An 18292-nucleotide genomic window follows, 5' to 3' on the forward strand; every position below is an offset into this window, starting at 1 on the left:
TTAAGGTGAACTACGTGAGTGTTTCAAGAAATACACATCTAAAGTAAGACAGTTGAAACAGAGTTTGCCCATCAGCTAACAGTAAGAAAAGATGATGCCCTAAATAAACAGCTTTCAGTTCTCTGAACTGAGAATTTTCTTCCTTGACCTTTAAAACCCAGATCTGCAGGAATGCTAAGTCAAAGCTGAGAAATAACAGAAAGTTAGTCTCCTACTTGTGAATGCAGGTGTTTAAAACCACCTGTCAAATCACCTATCCAAAGTCAGTAGTGACAAAAAGAAAAACTATCCACAGCAAAAATCAGATCAGGAGCAAGCATAAGAGTCTGCTGAGTCTAATTGCAAGGGGTTGAGTGGAACAGATTTTGAGTTGTTATCAAAACTGTTGGGCTGGAAGTGTTCACTTTATCGGTTAAAAGCATTTACACTTCACTTCAAAAAGAAGCTAAAAAAGCACTTGCTATATTGTAGCTGAAGGGATAGTAATTAACAGGCAAGGACCAATACACTCCTGAACCACTCCAGCTGCAAGTGCTAATGTTAATAAACCTTTTCTTCTTGTCCTCTTTATTCCTAGATACTCTATGTAAATCAACAACTGGACAACTGGTGTAAGCACACAAAACCCAATAATTATTATCCTTTGAAAACATCATATCAGTGTTTTATGTAGGGTTTTCCCATAACATCAAGAGCCCATGAAACTTAGGAGTTTTGAGTTTTTCTGTGACTCACCTCACAACTCACAGCTTTTTTAAAGTACTCATTATCTTTGGGAAATTACCTTTTCATTTTAGGATTGCTTACCACCATTTTATTTAAAGTTAGCACTACTGTCTCTGATGCTGGATAAACATGCTTTAGAAAGTGTTCATTTCCAACAGATACTCGAATTGAACATGGTGCAGAAACATAAAAAAGCCTACATTTCTGTAAACAAAAAGTTCTGCATTCAGTTATGTGCTTACTTGCTGTAAATACCATGTGGTAACTGTCAGAAGAGTCAATCCCTGAGAAGTTTTGAGTAATTTTTGCTTTCTCAAAACTACACTCTCAATATGCACATTTCATTTTCTTATTTCAAGAAACTAAACAGTAGCCAGTGTGTCACTTTGCCAGCTGAGTCAGAAGTAAGGTAAGTACAACTGTGGTTAGCTCTACATTATAAAACACTGTCTTTACATCCAACTGAAGTCAGAGAAGAGAACAACAGTCTTCAAAGAGAACAGCAGAGGAGGACATCTCCATTCCTGTATAATCTCTCACATCAGAAAAGAAGCCAAGTAATTTTCTTGGTTGACTCAACTTCAGTACAATAAATCATGCATGTTTCCTACTTCATTTTCTGTTCTGTATTTTGAAGTAATTTGATATATGCACTGTCATGATGAATTGCAAGAGAGAATACTACAGATCCAGTTTAATTCACTATTTTTGCAGTACTTCTTACTCTGGGTACAAGCCATATGAACTCACACTGAACATATAACCACCCACTTCCACCCCCAATTTAAACTGGGGTTTGTATTTTGGCTTTTGTTAAAAATCAAGCAAGATTAAAATATTCTCGTCACTGCCTTACAGCAATGACTAGAAAGATAAGCTGTCAATGCTATCGATCACTTCACTCAAGATTTTTGGAATATATATTACATAAAATAATTCTAACAGGACCAGTGAACAAAACAAATGAATGCATCTGAATATAAACTGCTTATCTTGGAACAAATCTAGGTGGTCACTTAATAGGCTTAATCTAGATATCGAATGGAAATACTCTGCTTACCTTTAGACATTGAAAGTGGCCATATTCACTACAGATGACCACCATATGAAAGGCAACACAAAAAAAAAAATATTTTCAAGTTGTTCCATCTATCAGCAGCCCTGAGGGAAAAACCCATTCATGTGAATGAGTTACTATGGGTTGAATTAGCAAGAAACTTCCAAGTGTTTAGGAACTGTACTTGTTTTTGGTTACAAAATGTTAATGTGTTAGCTGAAATCACCGGCATGATTTTCATTATTTACTTCATGTTTATGATGTTATTACAACATAAATGAGATGTTGCTTATCAGGTAAACCATAGTATCTCTGCAGGTCTTCCTTGCCTATTACACGTGTTTTTCTATCTATTCTCAGCATTAAAGGATCAACTCCCCCATCAAGCTCAACACAAGGAAATCAACTCCTAACTTGACTGGATACAAGATGTTGTTCTACCATTAATTGTTCAAAATGCTGCTCTTGAGGCATTAAGAAGTTTCTAAAAGAGATTCAAGAGTGAAATTCTTGCAGAAAAGATACTAAGTGTAATTACATTTAAGGGATTTATTTTTTCCACTAGAATTGCACAGAAACATAAAACAAAGAACCCATAGGCACTTGGGAAGTAAAATAAGCAAATTCCAAATGTCTAGAAAATAAACATTTCATGCAGCCACACACCAGAAAGTAGGATTTCATTAAAAGCTGCAGAAAACAAGAGGAAAAATCATGTTGCTTCATATTTTGAAGTCAGAGGTTTTAAAAATCATTATCTGTAAAGACTGCTGTAAAACTGTACTAAATGTATTTTCAAGACAGACACTAACTGAAGAAAGAAAGGGATATAATGCTATTTGTCCTCCTTAAAAATAAACTTAAGTGAAATTGTAGATGACAATCATTGGAATGGTTGGGTTGAGGTGAATTACAAGAAATACTGCTTAGCCTAACAGTTCATAGCACTTGTCACCACGAATAAACAACAGAACGCATCTAAAAACTAAGCAGCATATTTGGCATTTCTGAGACTAATGCTGGAGGGCAACTGCTTTGCTGAAGTGGGATGCTGGTTTTGAGAGTCCAAGAAGAGACTAAGTCACCACATTCACTTCAACTAGACAGAAGTTAACCTTTGATAGTTTAAGGGTATGCTTTGATTGTCACTGCAGGTCAACTATACCCATAAAAAACCATTGTGAGCTATGTGACACAGAGTATCTCTTTTCATGGTTATTTGTAAAAGACACTTACATTTTGTTGATAAAGTACTATTGTTATCTCCACAAGTTATTAATTGGCTGATGCATCTAAACTATTTTTTTTTTTCTTGATAGTCACAGATTTTGTAAGAATCAAGGCAGGACATAATTCAAGACTCTACATTCTAATTTACAAGGTAAGTGGTACAGAAGAATGAATAAAAAACACATTGCTCACCTTCACCAGTAACTCTTTTCTAGCTAATGAACTGCAGCTTCAAGTGAGACAAATGCTGTGGTATTATTTGTGCCTCTTTACTAATTTGATGACACCGCAATAATTGAAGATTTTCATTAGACAATTTCAAATGACACAAAAATCACTGTCACTTAATGCAAGCAGTTTGTGAGGCAGACTTCATTCAACCACAAATCTCATAAGTGATAGGTAAAAATCACAACCCTTCATAACAATCACATGAACACTGACAAACCTGACCTATTAATTGCAGTGCTCTGCCTTGAACAATCACATACAAACCAACTGTGCCTTACATACAGATACCACTGCAGGTGCTATTAGTGATGAGAACCACTTTGAGAACTGACCTACCATGAAAAATGATATAGGTGTAATTAGGATCCTTTCAATGAGGAAGCACACTAAGCCATTACGAAAGTCACTAAGTGACTTATTTAGTCCTCCATCAGGTGCTTCCCATAGCAGATGGCTTGCACTGGTGTAAGTGAAAGCTTTAGCAAAAATGCACTGGAAAATTAATTTGTGGAAAAAAGAAGCTCTTGCTATGAGGAATACATGGTGAGGATTAAAAGATGCAAGAACGGCGAGTAGTTCCTTCAAAAATGTATAGATACATGAAGTTAAGAACATCACAGATGTTTTTAACAATTATCCAACAATTTTACATTTCATTACAACATCATCCACAATATTTACATTTAATTTTGAAACCTACATTGTTTATGATGAGGTTTTGAAATTTGACTGAAGCTTTTTTTTCCCTTTGGTTCATAGGTCTGGGTTGGAAGGGAAAGATCATCTAGTCCAGCCCTGCCACCATGAGAAGGGACACCTTCTGCTAGATGCGACACTATTGTTTTCTCATAAAATAAGGTTTTCAACATGACTAAATTTTGAAGTCTAGAAGTGTGCTGCTTGACTCATTCCTCAGGAAAACTGTAGTATTTTTGCCAATAGTTACTGAACACTAGAAGAATCGAAGGTAGGGCTTACACTGACATCACAGCAGCATCTCCTCTCCTAACAGCCTGAACTTTTCTGCCTGAAAAATACATATCTGTTGCGGTGTGTTTCTTATGCTTTAACTTGGTTAAGTTGTAAATTGGTTCGTTCCATGTACCCCTTTATTTGCAATGGTTCTGCCCTGGTTCTCCCTCTCCTTGCTTGCCCTGTCAGTCCAGTTTTCTCCTCCCCGTTAACATTGGCAACCCTTAGTCCGTCCCTTAGTCCCTCCCTGGTGCCCTGTCCATCACTCGGTAACCCATCCCTTCCATCTAGAATCTTCCAGTCAGGGCATTGAGTGATTGGTTCAGGGGCCAGGGCCCCTTCCCAGGCTTTTCCCTATTGGTTGTCCCACTGTGTCTATCACCCTCTCCTTACTCCCCCCTTCCTGTGGATTGGCTGAAGACCAATCTCCACTTCTGTACCCTCCCCTCTTTATAAGCTAATGTCAGACCCCAGTTTGGGGTCTTCAGCCATCAGGCTCCCTGGAGTTAATAAATCTGGACTATACTGCAGCTGGAGTCCATCTCTTCCCTCCTGTTGGGTAGCAGCCCTCTCATTGCGGATGCCCGTCCCTTAAGGCAAAAGCCTTAGGTGCCCTCCTGACCGGACCCAGGACCGGGAGAGTACCCCAGTGCTGCTGGTGGTGCTGGCCACAGCTAGCAGGGACGTCCTGAAGGGGTGATCGTCTTTCCCCTCCGAGGCCAGCCACTGCTGCACATATCTGCAGGAAGCACATAGGTGCAGGAAACCACCCACTCCCTCTACATTGTAAAATTTAGGTATTGAGTTAAAGAGAGGATTAAAAGAGCATTACATTGACTAGATTTTTGCATACGTAGGTATCAATTTAAGGTAATTACAAACAAAAAAAAAGGTGAAAGCATACTGAGAAATGCTTTCAGTAGCTGAGAGTATTTGTGATGACAGGAAATCTTAATAAAACCATTACAAAACTAAAAAACCCCTACCCACCTGCTTGTTTAAACATAAATTCATATGCATCGTAAGGTTTAAAAATGTTACCCTCAGGCAGAGGCCCAATATTTCTCATCCCAAATGAATCAAAGTGTGAAATTCAACAATAGTTTACTTTTGTTATAATCTAATACCATCACATTTCCACAGAATTTGATATAGAGACTATAGCTCCAAATGACACAAAATCATTAACTGAAGAAAATAGTTAATACATCACAGATAAATTCTTTCGTACACCTCGCTGATACTGTATACCACTCATCCAACATAAACAAATTCTCCACAACACCAAATACACTTCAACTTGAGAAGCAATGTTCTTCCAAAAGTTGCAGAGTATCCACAAACAGGCTTCTGAACAATACTGTAAAAACAGTGCCCAAATTATTCTTTAAGGAAATATTCCTAGGATCTATAGCAAGTTTTCTTACCCAGTAATATTTCACTTTATTTCCAAAATATTTTGACAAGAAAAATGCTCCTGAAAACACCTGGCTATTTCTTCAGTTAGAAAGAACTTAGAAGCAGAAATGTTTGATTTGATTGTACATTTTGAAAGCTGTTTAAAACAGCACGAGTGCTCAATGCCTCTTTTCTCCTAATGTCAACAGACCGTTAATGTCAACAATTTTTTTGAGAAAAGCTTTTCTCTTTAAAATTTAAAAAAAAAGTCATAGGATTTGACAGAAATACCCAGACATCTTCAGATAACGCATCTTGGAAATACAGCTTTCATCCTTTAAACACATTTTGAATAATCACAACTGTGTATAGTCAAGCTCAGTAGCACAGCTGTGCAAAAAAATAAATCAATCCAGGAGTGTGAGACTTAATACAAGCTGTCTTTAATATAATGAAACCAAACCCCAAGACACAAAGGTGATGGATGGAAAAATTGGCAGAGTCGAAAGAAAGCATCTTTTCTTATTGGTCGTGTTTTTTGCACTTTAGCTCAGTGAAATCACTTACCAGCTTCCAGCCAGACAAGGAATACAAGCAGGAAGAGGTGACACAGAAGACTTCTTAAAACCCTGAAATGTTTCTCTCTGTCTCACAGAAGAAACAGTGCCTAGAACCACACAAGGAGTAGCTGAAACAGCAGCACTCATTTTTAAAACTTATTAGAAGTATTTCCACTTATTTGTATAGAGGAGTTGTGAATGAAAGCCAAAATTTTCAGTCGAATACTAAGTTGGGCAAAACATTTTTAAGAAAATGAGAAAACAGCCATATTATGTTTTCACTATCTATAATTAACTCTTATTTTCTATTAAAAGGGTTTTATCCTCTCTCCAGGAATCCATCTGAGAAAAAAATGACAACCTTAATCATTTTAGGTAAAGAGGTAATTTAGTATTCTACATCATGGAAACAAACCTTTACACTTCCAACACATCTAAAGTGTTAGATTTCAGATTTTATTCTATGAAATACCAAAGCTTCACATGCAATTTGCTAGAAAGAACACAGATACAGAAGTAGAAAAGTGACATGAAAATAAACTGTATGTCACTAGATGAGTGCCAAGTATATAAACACACATAAAGACCAGAAGAAAAATGCATTCCTTCTAAGAAATCAGTGTTTCATTCATGGAACGCCACCTCTAAATTGCAGGATTTCTGCCTTTTCCTAACATAAAGCAACATGAGGCTTGGGACTACTTCATAAGATTATATGTAATTTCAGAATTCAACCAATTCAACTCAACCACAATAAGATTTAATGCAATATATACCTTATTAAAAGAGTACATTAAATATGAAAGCAAATGTATAATTTTCCTCATTTTAACTACAAAACTACTACTGTCAACTTGGCATGGTAGTAGAGAAACCACATGCTTTTCTATTTCAAGTATAGTTACAATTGATGCCATCACAAAACAAAGCAATGAAGACATGAAAAGCCACCATTATAGTTGCAACCCAAAATATATGCATGACAAACTACTTAATTACAGATTCCATTAAAAACTTGCCTATCTTAAATGAACTGAACAATTGAAAGGCTATAAGCCAGTTGTATTGTATTATATTTTTTTTTAAATTTTTTTGCTCAGCCTTTTCAGCTGTCATCTGCTGTGTAACTCATTCAACCTGCACACTGGAGTAGGTAAGGATTTTCAAAGTATGTGCATACCAGGTTTTTTACTTCTCTCTTTCTTGTCCAGTGTTGTGTGATTATTAAAAAAGTGTTTTGACTCAAAGGCAGTACACCCGAAAAAAGAAAGACCCATGAGTTTGCTCAAATTAAGCAACTCATCTACAAAACACAGGAAGAGCTTCTGGAGAGAATCTAAGTGCCAGCTGTAGCTACCTCAAATTCAAGTTTACTGCCTGGTCCACAAAGAGCAGCATTCTTCCTCTGATCCTCAGCTCCCACAGTGCTGTGAACATGATGTGAGCAGGCAGTTTCCTTGGTCTGCAGCAAGCAATACTCACAGTCTTAGCCTGTCATTTCTCTTACAAGAAAACACCCAAACAGTTGGGCATTAAACACTTTCTGAGAGAGGATGAGAGTATAACCAGCCATTATCATAGCTCTTCACTCTGTCTTCCCCAAACCTGTGATCTCACCCAGGCTTTGCTGGCTGCTATAATTGTGAATCTTCAACCAAGCTTTTCAAAAAGGCTTAAGCCTTGACTGCATGTAAAAGGCCAACTGTATGCTCACATTCCTTGGATACAAATTACCATCCCTTCTGTGCATAGACTGCACAGAAGATATAATGTGTATCCTTCAGGTAGTGGATCTCTTTGTTTTTTAAACATTGTCTCCCTTTCAGGTCTGTGTAAAAGCAGTGATACAGACATCAAACTCCATGCTGCTAGAAAAGAATTCTTTCACACCACAATTCTGTTCAATAACTCAAGTCTGCAGTGTTCTTTCCTCAGGATACTAATCTTTCTTAAAGCATACTTGTTCTTCTTCACTGTTACCATCTAATAACAGTAATTACTTCTTGTTCTGTGTTATCAGATGTCACAGGTATTAAATTACTTTTTTTTGTAATTGGATTTAAGTATCTAAAGAAGATTTTCTTTAAGAAGCAATCACCGACAAAAGGAAGCACACGAGCTCTGGTTTATATTTGCAAAGACAGATGCAGCAGATGTGCCCACAAACATAAATAGTCATTAAGGAGGTCAGAAAAACTGCATCTGCAGAGCTAACAGGACATCCCCTCTATTTGTGACTCCTGCCTAAGCATAGTGACTCAGAAGCTACATTCACATGCCAACCTTCTTCCACAACATCATGCAAATGACATATATTTAATAACTGGAGGTAACGAAATTATCAGTTTTTAGTAGATTGGCCTGGATTTTTGTTACAAAGGGAACTACAATACCATAATTATATATGGGCTGTCACGACTGGAAGACAAAATGGGCTCCTAAGGACAATTCAGAAAACATAGCAGAAAATAAACATTAGGATTTTTTATTATATATACACATTCACAGTATATCTTCATCAACTGAAATTTAATCACCTTTTTACAATTTAGAGGAAAAGGAAGGTTTTAGGGTAGTTAAGCCATGTATCATCAGTACCATGAAGCTAACCTATCAGTTATAATAGCTCCTATAAAATACCAGAGTGAAATTGCAATGAGCCTAGAAAATGGGCTACAAATCCCAGATATGCTCAAGCAAGCACTGAACCAAAAATAAAAATAGGTAGATAGGAAACCAAGAACTAGATAGCATTCATCTAATTCACAACCACTAACAGCAAAGATCACAGGCCAAGGTTTTAAAGCATCTTATTCAGCTCCAAATGGCAATTATTGGACAGGAACTTCAATTACAAAAATCTTGCCTCTTCAAAATGAATTAAATTTCTAGCAGTTCCATTCTATTTTCTCCACATATAATAACTCTTATATTTCTCAGAAGGAACTCATGTGGCTTAGGCAACTTAAATCTGTCAAATAATAAAGAATATCCATGTTGCAATATTTATTGTCCTGGCCTATGATTATTACAGATAAAGGATCTCCCACATCCTCTTTTTCTTATAAGAAAGGAATAGACTGGGCTATAATTAATACATTTTAGAATTTAAATTTAAAAAGTCAAACTTCTCTTCTCATCATGCCCTTCTCCAAAAAATTCCCAAAAAAATTATTAGAAACTTATTTTAGGCAAAAGCTGTAGGAAAATCCAAGTATTACTTTGCACAGAAATGCAAAAACAGGTGAATTTTTTCCTCCACTTATAAACATTGCTCCTAGGGCTGTAGGTACTAGAAAACCCCAAACATCCCATTTGTAGTTCCAGCTTTAGAAAAGGCTCAGCACAAAGAAATCCATGATCTCTATGGCAGGCACTTGGATAACCTGCTTGAATTTTTTTTGTATATACCCTTTTTGTCTGACCACACAGGTGTAAACCAAACAAAAGAAAACAGGGACATATTTTTCAAAACAGATTTTTGGGATAAAAAAATGACCTGAATTGTACCACGATGCATCCTTGAAGTTTTTTTATTATCAGAAAAGAAATTGATTCGATTTTCATAATAAAAGTGAAACAGGTTTTCATACAGACATAAGATATATACTAAAAGTAGTAACTTATACATGCACACACACACACCTGCACTGAAAACTTTTTCCTTTGCTTAGGTCAAAACAAGTACTGAGAAACAGTATCAGACTCTTTCTTCTGCAGTGGGATGTCAGAATATTTAAAAAGAGTAAACATACACTCAGGGAGCAGTGGCACCAAGTCTTCCAGTTCCATTATCCATCCAAAACATTAGAGCAATATGCTTTTCTAAAAACCTCCCAGAACAGTGCACATGAGCTTACAAAAAAGAAAACACCTACCAGTGCATTCTGGTTTCCTGAAGCCTTTTTTATGTTCCTTGCTGGCATTCCATGAAGATGACTACATCTGCTCTGGAAACCTACAAAAAAGTAGAAGTTTAAGAATATTTTCCTCTACCATGGAACCAATACAATTCACCTTTACACACCAATCTATCAATAAGAACTCTGTTAAACAAAACCATCTTATTGCCAAACATTTTACTGGTGGAAACATAGAGCACAGAATGGGAAAAGTAAGAGAAAGAATAAACTGTCATGAAAATTCTGCAGCTATTCTTACTGCCATCCTACATCTATGCACAGTTGGCAGCAAGCAGAACACAGCAGAACTACAGTAGAAAAATGATTTTTGCATCACTTACAACTTCCTTATCAGTATAAAACATGAAATCTGGCCAATCTGCAGAGACCAAGTCCTCTAAAGACTCTCTAGTCCAAGCATCTAGAGAATAATCCTCACAGAAGGATTCAATACATTCAGCGTGCAAAGTAGTTTAAAAGTGATTGGACCACTGCTCAGATTTGTATTTGAATGGGATAGAAGGTCCTTGTGGCAGAGGAAGGTACAACAAAATTCTCTGGCAGCAAGCTGAGGTCTGACAACTTCAATCTGTGGACAACAGTGAGTTCCTAGCTGTAAATGCAATCCAACATAGGTAGAGCTTACCACTGGTTACACTGGATCCACAGTGGTTGGAAGTATTTTACAAATAGATAAAAAGGGTATTTTCTAAATTACAATCTCAATACATGCTCGAGAAGAGCATGCTCCTCCCTCTTCTATACAAACAACATGGCCATAAAGCAAAGCAGATGGTCACGTTAGTCTTTCCAGCCTTTAAATTAATGAACTTCTACAGAATTCTATGTATTACAGTAGAAGCCAGGAGCACAATGGAACATCAGGTTTCATTTCAAATAATGTTGAAAAATTCTCAATGTAAACATTGAGAGAAATAAAAACAGCAGGCCATCAAAATGAGCCATTTTCCACCTTCTGACTTTTCTAATAATTGACTTTGAGTTATTTCTCTCTAATGACATCTTAAAAATTTAACAGTTCAAGGAAACAAATGGATAACTCCAAGACTTGTCCACATTTTACATATTTAATATAATCCACAGATATCCTTCTACTGTACCCAAGTGATTCTACAGCTAGCTTTTGCTTGATTTGCTACTTACCTCTCCTTCCTGAGCGGGACATAAGAGGGAAAGTACCAGTTAAGATACTTTCAAAGACTGGGTCAGGCAATTCTCTCTCCAGTTCTGTGGAGTCTTCTTGTTCCCACCATGGAATGACCCCTGTAATTCCACATGCTCCACCTGATTCATTTTCATGAAACCAATCACTCTGCTCATCATCACCTGTGTGAGGGCAGGGTCCCCAAATCGCCCAAAAAAGAGGGAGGAGCAGAGAAGATAAAAATCAGATGTTACCATCAATAAATACTCTGACAGGATTATTATTTCTTTCACTTTATAGCTGTATAACAATTACTCCTATATAACAGTTTTATTTGGAAAATGTTTCTTAATAGCATTGCCATCAATGAAACATCATAAAATGTAATGCTTTAAAGCCAATTTACAATAGTGAAAACAATAATAAACTAGTTAATCCTTTTGGCAATAACTGTGGGGAAATCCATTTAAGTTACTGCACTTTACATATTCACAAAAAAACAAGCCTTAATCTCCTGCAGGGAATTAAAAGGTATAAAACTGAAACTGGTTCTTTGCAGCTGATAATGGTATATAATTAGCTTAATTTCATGATTTGTATGGCTAGTAAAAAGGGAAAACAATCATGAACAGATGTGACTAAATGAAGTTAATCTGATTAAGTTCATTTAGAAATAAGTTTTGAAAAAGTTGATATTAAATGAAAACTGACAGTATCACATGATTGAGAATTATACTGCATTATAACACAAAGTTGGTAATTTTTACTGACAATATTTATCTATGTAGAATTTAAATACCTGGATTTACATTAATAAATAAGACAAGACTGAAAATTTGATCTTAAAATTAGCTCATAACCACACTGGGAACTAAATTTTTATGTTTGTTTTAAAGCATGTCCTTTCATACACACCATCTAGTTTCAGAACAGAAAATATCTTCAAAAGAGATGGGAAATTTGCTTTACTCTACCTGAAACTTAGATTAGGTATGTGCTGTACATTTTATTCTACTTCAAACTATCCAAACCATGTTTCGTTATTTCTGCACATAAACTATTTGTTTGACATTTCCATTTTCATTTGGAAATAAATTAGGGAAGAATACAAATGCAAGATTTGTAAGACAGATTTCAAGAATAAAAATGCATTTGTGCAAAGTTTCATCATCACTCACTGCCATAGTGGGGAAACACAAATGATGAAAACCAAAGCCAAAATTTCATGAAAAATAAAATCCAACACACTTTCTCCAAATAAACTCTTGCAATGTAAACAATATTTGACAACAAGCACAAGTGAAAATGTCTGTAAACATTCAAGTACTTCTAGAAAATATAGAAAAATAAAGCCCTTCACTGGTCTCTTGTAGGTGAAATGGGATCCTTACACCTTTAATGATCACTACTAAAAGCAAAATTAGCAGAGGCTACAGAACAGGAACTTTCAGATGGAGGAAGGGGAAAACAAAGGTGAGAAGAGATACACAGGTCAAAAAAAGATTTAAATTTCCATGCATTCCTGAAGCATTTCTGCCTGCTCTCCCTATTCATGCTAATCCTCATTTATAGCTATGACATTTCACAGAGGCATTCACCATTAATTCCATCCTCATTTTGTTACAGCCAGGTATGGGCTTTTTGAAGGAGCTCTAAGAATACTTAATTGGGACACTGGCGGTGGTAGAAGGAGACCCACACCTTTTAATTAGATTGGTCTGTGCTTCAGAGCTAAGGTTGAAATCCTTTGTATTGATTTTTCAAACCTTTATGTTTGGAAGCACTTTCCAAACTTTTACGTTTGTTAAACTTGGTCTCTGTATTTTGTCATGAGAACTCCAGATGCCTTCACTAATAAGAAATACTATCAGGAGATCAAAAGTCACCCTCTTACACATAATTCGTCCATGGAGGTAAGCACAGAATTCTGAAATGACAGTTCTATGATGAGTTCAGGGACAGTAGCTGTAAGAGGCAAGCAGTGCAGTCTTGGAAGAAAGCTACAGTTTCAGACTGGGTTGGTGGAATGTGCAATAAGGCAAAGAACAGCTATGGAAGGAAATTATATCTTTGCTATATACCCAATAGCAGTTCTTGGGGAAGAAAATATGAAATTACTTTTCCTTTTTGTGCAACAGGTATATTAGTATGTCAAGCAATTTTCTGTTTTAGATACCTTAATTTTTATGCTATTATACACTTCCCTAAGCACTTCTGTTGCTTACAGCCAAAGGCAGACCAGATCTGAACCTCTTAAGTCTTTTTCCACATGACAGCAGCATACAGATATACTTGGTTTTTAGCTTCCTTGTCTGTGAAATTCAACAACTCTGAATCCTCTGAATATTTTAAATCATATTATCACCTTGAGGCAAGTGTAAGCCTATTACTACTATTCTTATCCAGGTGACACCATTCACAGGTATTTTGCTTACCAGTTGCTCCACCTTGAAGGGATGCCACTTTCAGAGCCAGGGAAGACCACTGCATTTAATTTATTCCCTACCTCATACATATAAGCTATAAAACACAGAGGCCTCCCCATTCAAGAGATTGGTAACCAAACACTTGGATTTTATCCTACTTTAATTTGCAGCTCTCAAAAGGCAGCAAAGTATTCATAGCAAATGTGATCTTAGGAATACTAAAAGCTGAAAACAATATTTTTGACTTCCAAAGATGCACTACACTGTCCTTTCCTTTTAGGATGCTGATTCAGCACAGGACTACAGCAAATTACAGTATTTTTCCAAGGTACAGGAAAGGTAGAAAAACCACCAGATCTCCAAAAATAGAGCCCATGCATCCTCCTAAACACGTTTTTAAAATACATCAAACTTGTTTATGTGTACGGTTAATGCTTCAAGGAATTACTTCAAAGTAATTTACATTGAATTATAACTGCGCTGATCAGTACAATAAAGTCAATTTAAGGCTCAGAAATGCCAACTTCAATCCTAAAATTTCCAGGCCAGTTTCTGGCTTAATCCATTTGGTTTTTTAGTTATTTTTAGGACATCTCCTCCCTCCAATTACTGTTTCTCTAAATTTCACTCCATATTATTATGTCTACATATTTCTCTAACTACTGCTCCCATGTTAAAATCCTTGCTTTCTTCTTTCAGAAGTTAGAAAATTATATTATGTGAGCTTCTCATGTTTTTTCTATGGACAGACACCTTCTGCATCACCATCACTTTCATGTTCAGAAAAGCTATACCGGAATCTTACTTTAGCTAAAGCAGTTCTTACTTTAGCGAAAGTTTTACAACCAACTTTCCACTGCACACTAAGAGAGAGTTTTACCTCCCTTTCTGTTTTATTACAAAATGGCCAGATCAGGCTCACCAGCAGCCAATATATGTTCTTGCCTAGAACAACCACAACATACTTTGAGAGGTTTCTGTGAAAAGTTTGGCATCAGTGTCCTACAAACACCACATGATACTGTCTGTACTGCTCCATTATCCACCAACCCGCACACAGAGAACAAGAGCACAGGGTCTGTGAATACCCCGGGATTTCAGTGTCATTTTCAGGACCAGTGTATCTCTTTCTAGGTAAAAAAAACCCACTGCTAACAGCTGCAATAATCATTTGGAAATAACAGGATATTCACTGTAACACATCCCAGGAGTTTCAGGAAAACAGAAGTTGAAGTTCCCCCTTCACAGAGGAACACTGCATCATGCTCTTTGTGCTTTACAGAGTTACCTTGACAAAAGACATACATATAAAAGATACGCTATATAAATATTTAGGATTTGAACTACTCAAGTCATATGCAACAACCTCATCTTATTTCTTTTCCATCTGCAAAGACTATAAACTTATTTGCCACAACAGCTCAAATCTAGTGTGATTTCACTTTGCATTGCACACTCCAATTCTTTTCCATATGGAGAAACACGCCCTGACTGTCACCTGCAGCTACTGACATGCTGTACAAGGTCCAAATTAGTTCCTCACTAGAATTCTTCTACTGAATCAGTACTGGGTCATCTTCATAAAGGACACAGCAATGAATATACGTTTAATGGTAAAATAATGAACCACTACCTTTAAACACTTAGCCACATCCACACTGGAACTCTGACATTCTCTGACCTTCTCCAATTTTAATTGTTTAACACTTTATTAACATAATATTCCTTCCTACTTGCTTAGATCTTAAAGGACATTTCAAGTGCTGCATGCCATGATTTAAGAAGTCTTAAGTCAACTTTGAATTTCCCCAAGTGTACAAGTATAGATGTACCAGGAACACACAGTATGTTTTCTTTGCTATACCCAAGTCATAAAGCTCATTAAAGAACATCCTTGCAATTTAACTATTTCTTTGCCCAAAACAGGGTATCATCCACTAGTGTCCGAATAACAACAGTTTTGTTAACATTCTGTTGAAAGCTTAACTTGTGAAGTGCCTTTGACCTGTACAGTGCCTTGAAACTGCAGGAGATCCTACTAGTTAGGCCTATCACAGAGTTGCTATTTAATGCTGCAATGCAAAACTAGATATTTTGGTTCAAGAATCTTGTAAAATTTTCATACACCAGGCATAACACTGCTTTATCGTTAAAGTTTTTAATAATTGCAAAACAGCCAAGAAAATACAACCTGGAACAAAAGGAAAAAAGAGTTAAAAAAAAGGGGAAATCATGAGGATTTCTCATACATAAGCTTCAGCTGGTGCTCAGGTCTTTCAATTACTTTGTTGGCAGATTCCTCTACCACCATACTTAAGAGCTTGATAGACTCACAGTATTCTTCCTATCTATTAAATTTTAGCCCTAAAAAGCCCAATTTGAAAACATCTGAAGAAAATACAACCCCCAAAAGTCACTTGAGGTTTCTTAACAGTTCAGCAGCTACCTTCTTCCCTGACAGTACCATCACAAAACATTTTCCATTACCTTTAAGCTTTTGCTGACTAACTCTTCAGGGTTTGCAATGTTTCACAGAATAAAAACATTTGCCACATTGGGCCTGCCAAAACTGAGCATCAATTACTTTTGCCAGAAGGAATTACCACAGTGGGACAGAGCACAACAAGAGAGCTACTTGTGCCCTCTCACATGACCTAATATAAGCACTTGGGTAACTTGGAAAAGGAAGGCAAACATGGCTGGGCTCAGATGAGGACTTCATGGGAACCAAACAAATCAAACAAAGCTGGAAGACTGGAACAGAGAAAGGAAAATAATACCTAAGTTTTAAAAAACGTTAGATGGTACAGCACATATTAGAAGTTGAAGAGAGGATTTTCAAGTTTCAATTCTCAACAATTTTCTCTTATCATAGCAATTCATAAGAATTAGCATGTATCTAGAACTATCCCAATTAGAGCTACACCTGGTTTTCTTTAATCAAATCATAAAAATTGAAACTCTTCTGAGATTCTGTCCACAGAAGATTAGGTACTGTAGGAAAATTTATTTCCATATCCTTTCTGAAAAATTTTGGAAAATATTAAAGGTCACAAGATCAGGCACTCCAAAGTTCATAACTAAATACTCAACTATTTATTTAAGTGGTCAAATGCTCCAAGAAATTGCTGCTTTAGTCACTTTCCTAGAATGTGTATCTCAAATGATGAATTTGGGAATTAATTGAAGTTTTAAAAATACTATTTGTCTGCAATAAATGAGATGTGGTTCTTGATCTCAGAAACACAAAACAAACAAATGCTGCTCAGAAGAAAAGGAACCTCTTGTCCTTTGCTGCCCAAACTTCTAAGTGATGGTAGGCACATCATTTAAACCAAGTATTTCACCAGACAACATTAATCAATCTCTGGTTCTCCACTTGACTTAGCAGAAACCTGAAGTCAGAAGTGCAGAAAATTTGAACTACAAATGAGGTCAAGCTGCTGATGCTCTGAACATAGATATATACAGATGTTAAAGATTAGATATTGATTAGATATAGATATCCTGGAGGAGGAACACTGGTTAGACAGAGATTAGAGTCTAGCTTTGAAACTACAAAATAAAACCAGCAATTTCTTCCCGTAATACATTTTAATCCTGTCCTCTTCCAGCTTTGTTTATCACACCTAGGCTTTTCCTTTGCTTCTATCAGATTGACTTTCTCCTTCCTTCATTCACATTACAGAGGCTGTTTCTCAACATAGCTTTTGACTAAGTCATGTACTCAAGACACCCTCTGTTAACATTAAAAAAAACAAAACAAAACAGAAAGCAAGCTATACTTCCACTCAGTAAAACAGTAACAGAAACTGAAATACAATAGTTAACCTATGAAATAACTTGTAACGCTTACAGAATTTCAACTGATGTGGTTTGAGGGGTGGAGAAGGGAAAGATTGTTTCAATACCTTGTCTTCCCTCATCATTGGTAAACAAACCAGCATCACTGCTGCTCAGACTGCTGGATTCACTGTAATAAGAGAAAGAGAGAAACAGATCAAAAGAACAATTGATCTTTCAGTCGTAAAATCTTAAGGAGACAAGGCTGTGCTCAGATTGAACTTAAGCTCAACAGAGATGGGAGAGAAAATAGGAAGATTCTTTTTAATCAAACTGCAAATATCCCAGTTCCATTAACTACAAAGCATATTATTTTTGGCACATAAAACCGTAGGAATCTAATGGTACCCTGACATTAAGCCAGATGTGGCTGCAACGAGGTGCTGACACAATTGATGCATTTTATTATCTCCTTCCATCAAATGCTCACTGCTCCCTTCTTATACTGTGCAATTCAGCTTGATCCTGGAACACCACTGCTCAATAAAATAGGAAAAAGTCTCAATCAAAAGCAGCCTAAGCCTTCCTTCAGCACATGAAATATAAGAGTTTGAAAATCTAATTACCTTTCTGAACATCATTTGCAAATACTGTGGAAAAGATACTGCTTAAGATTTCATGACGTACTACTCGGGGAGCACAGAAAAAGTTTATAACAAAGGTAGCCAATTAAATCAAAATAAAGGTCACTCTGAAGAAAATAAATATGATTCATGATCATAACATCAACAACAACAACAAAAAAACAAAGCACAGTTTACATTGCTATGACTGCCAGCATG

General features: G+C 36.4%; 1 protein-coding gene across 1 annotated transcript in view; it reads right to left on the minus strand.

The window, feature by feature from the left end:
- Positions 1–18292, minus strand: part of GPATCH2 (G-patch domain containing 2) — a 118995-nt gene that overhangs the window by 86994 nt on the left and 13709 nt on the right. The window contains exons 3-5 of the mRNA XM_041426719.1: positions 17579–17640; positions 11241–11423; positions 10053–10132 (exon numbers count right to left, since the gene is read on the minus strand). Of these exons, the coding sequence (XP_041282653.1) occupies positions 10053–10132; positions 11241–11423; positions 17579–17640 (325 nt within the window). The remainder of the gene's footprint in view (positions 1–10052; positions 10133–11240; positions 11424–17578; positions 17641–18292) is intronic.

Source organism: Onychostruthus taczanowskii, unplaced genomic scaffold (genome assembly GCF_017590055.1).
Source record: "Onychostruthus taczanowskii isolate IOZ18803 unplaced genomic scaffold, ASM1759005v1 scaffold93, whole genome shotgun sequence".
NCBI lineage: Eukaryota > Metazoa > Chordata > Aves > Passeriformes > Passeridae > Onychostruthus > Onychostruthus taczanowskii.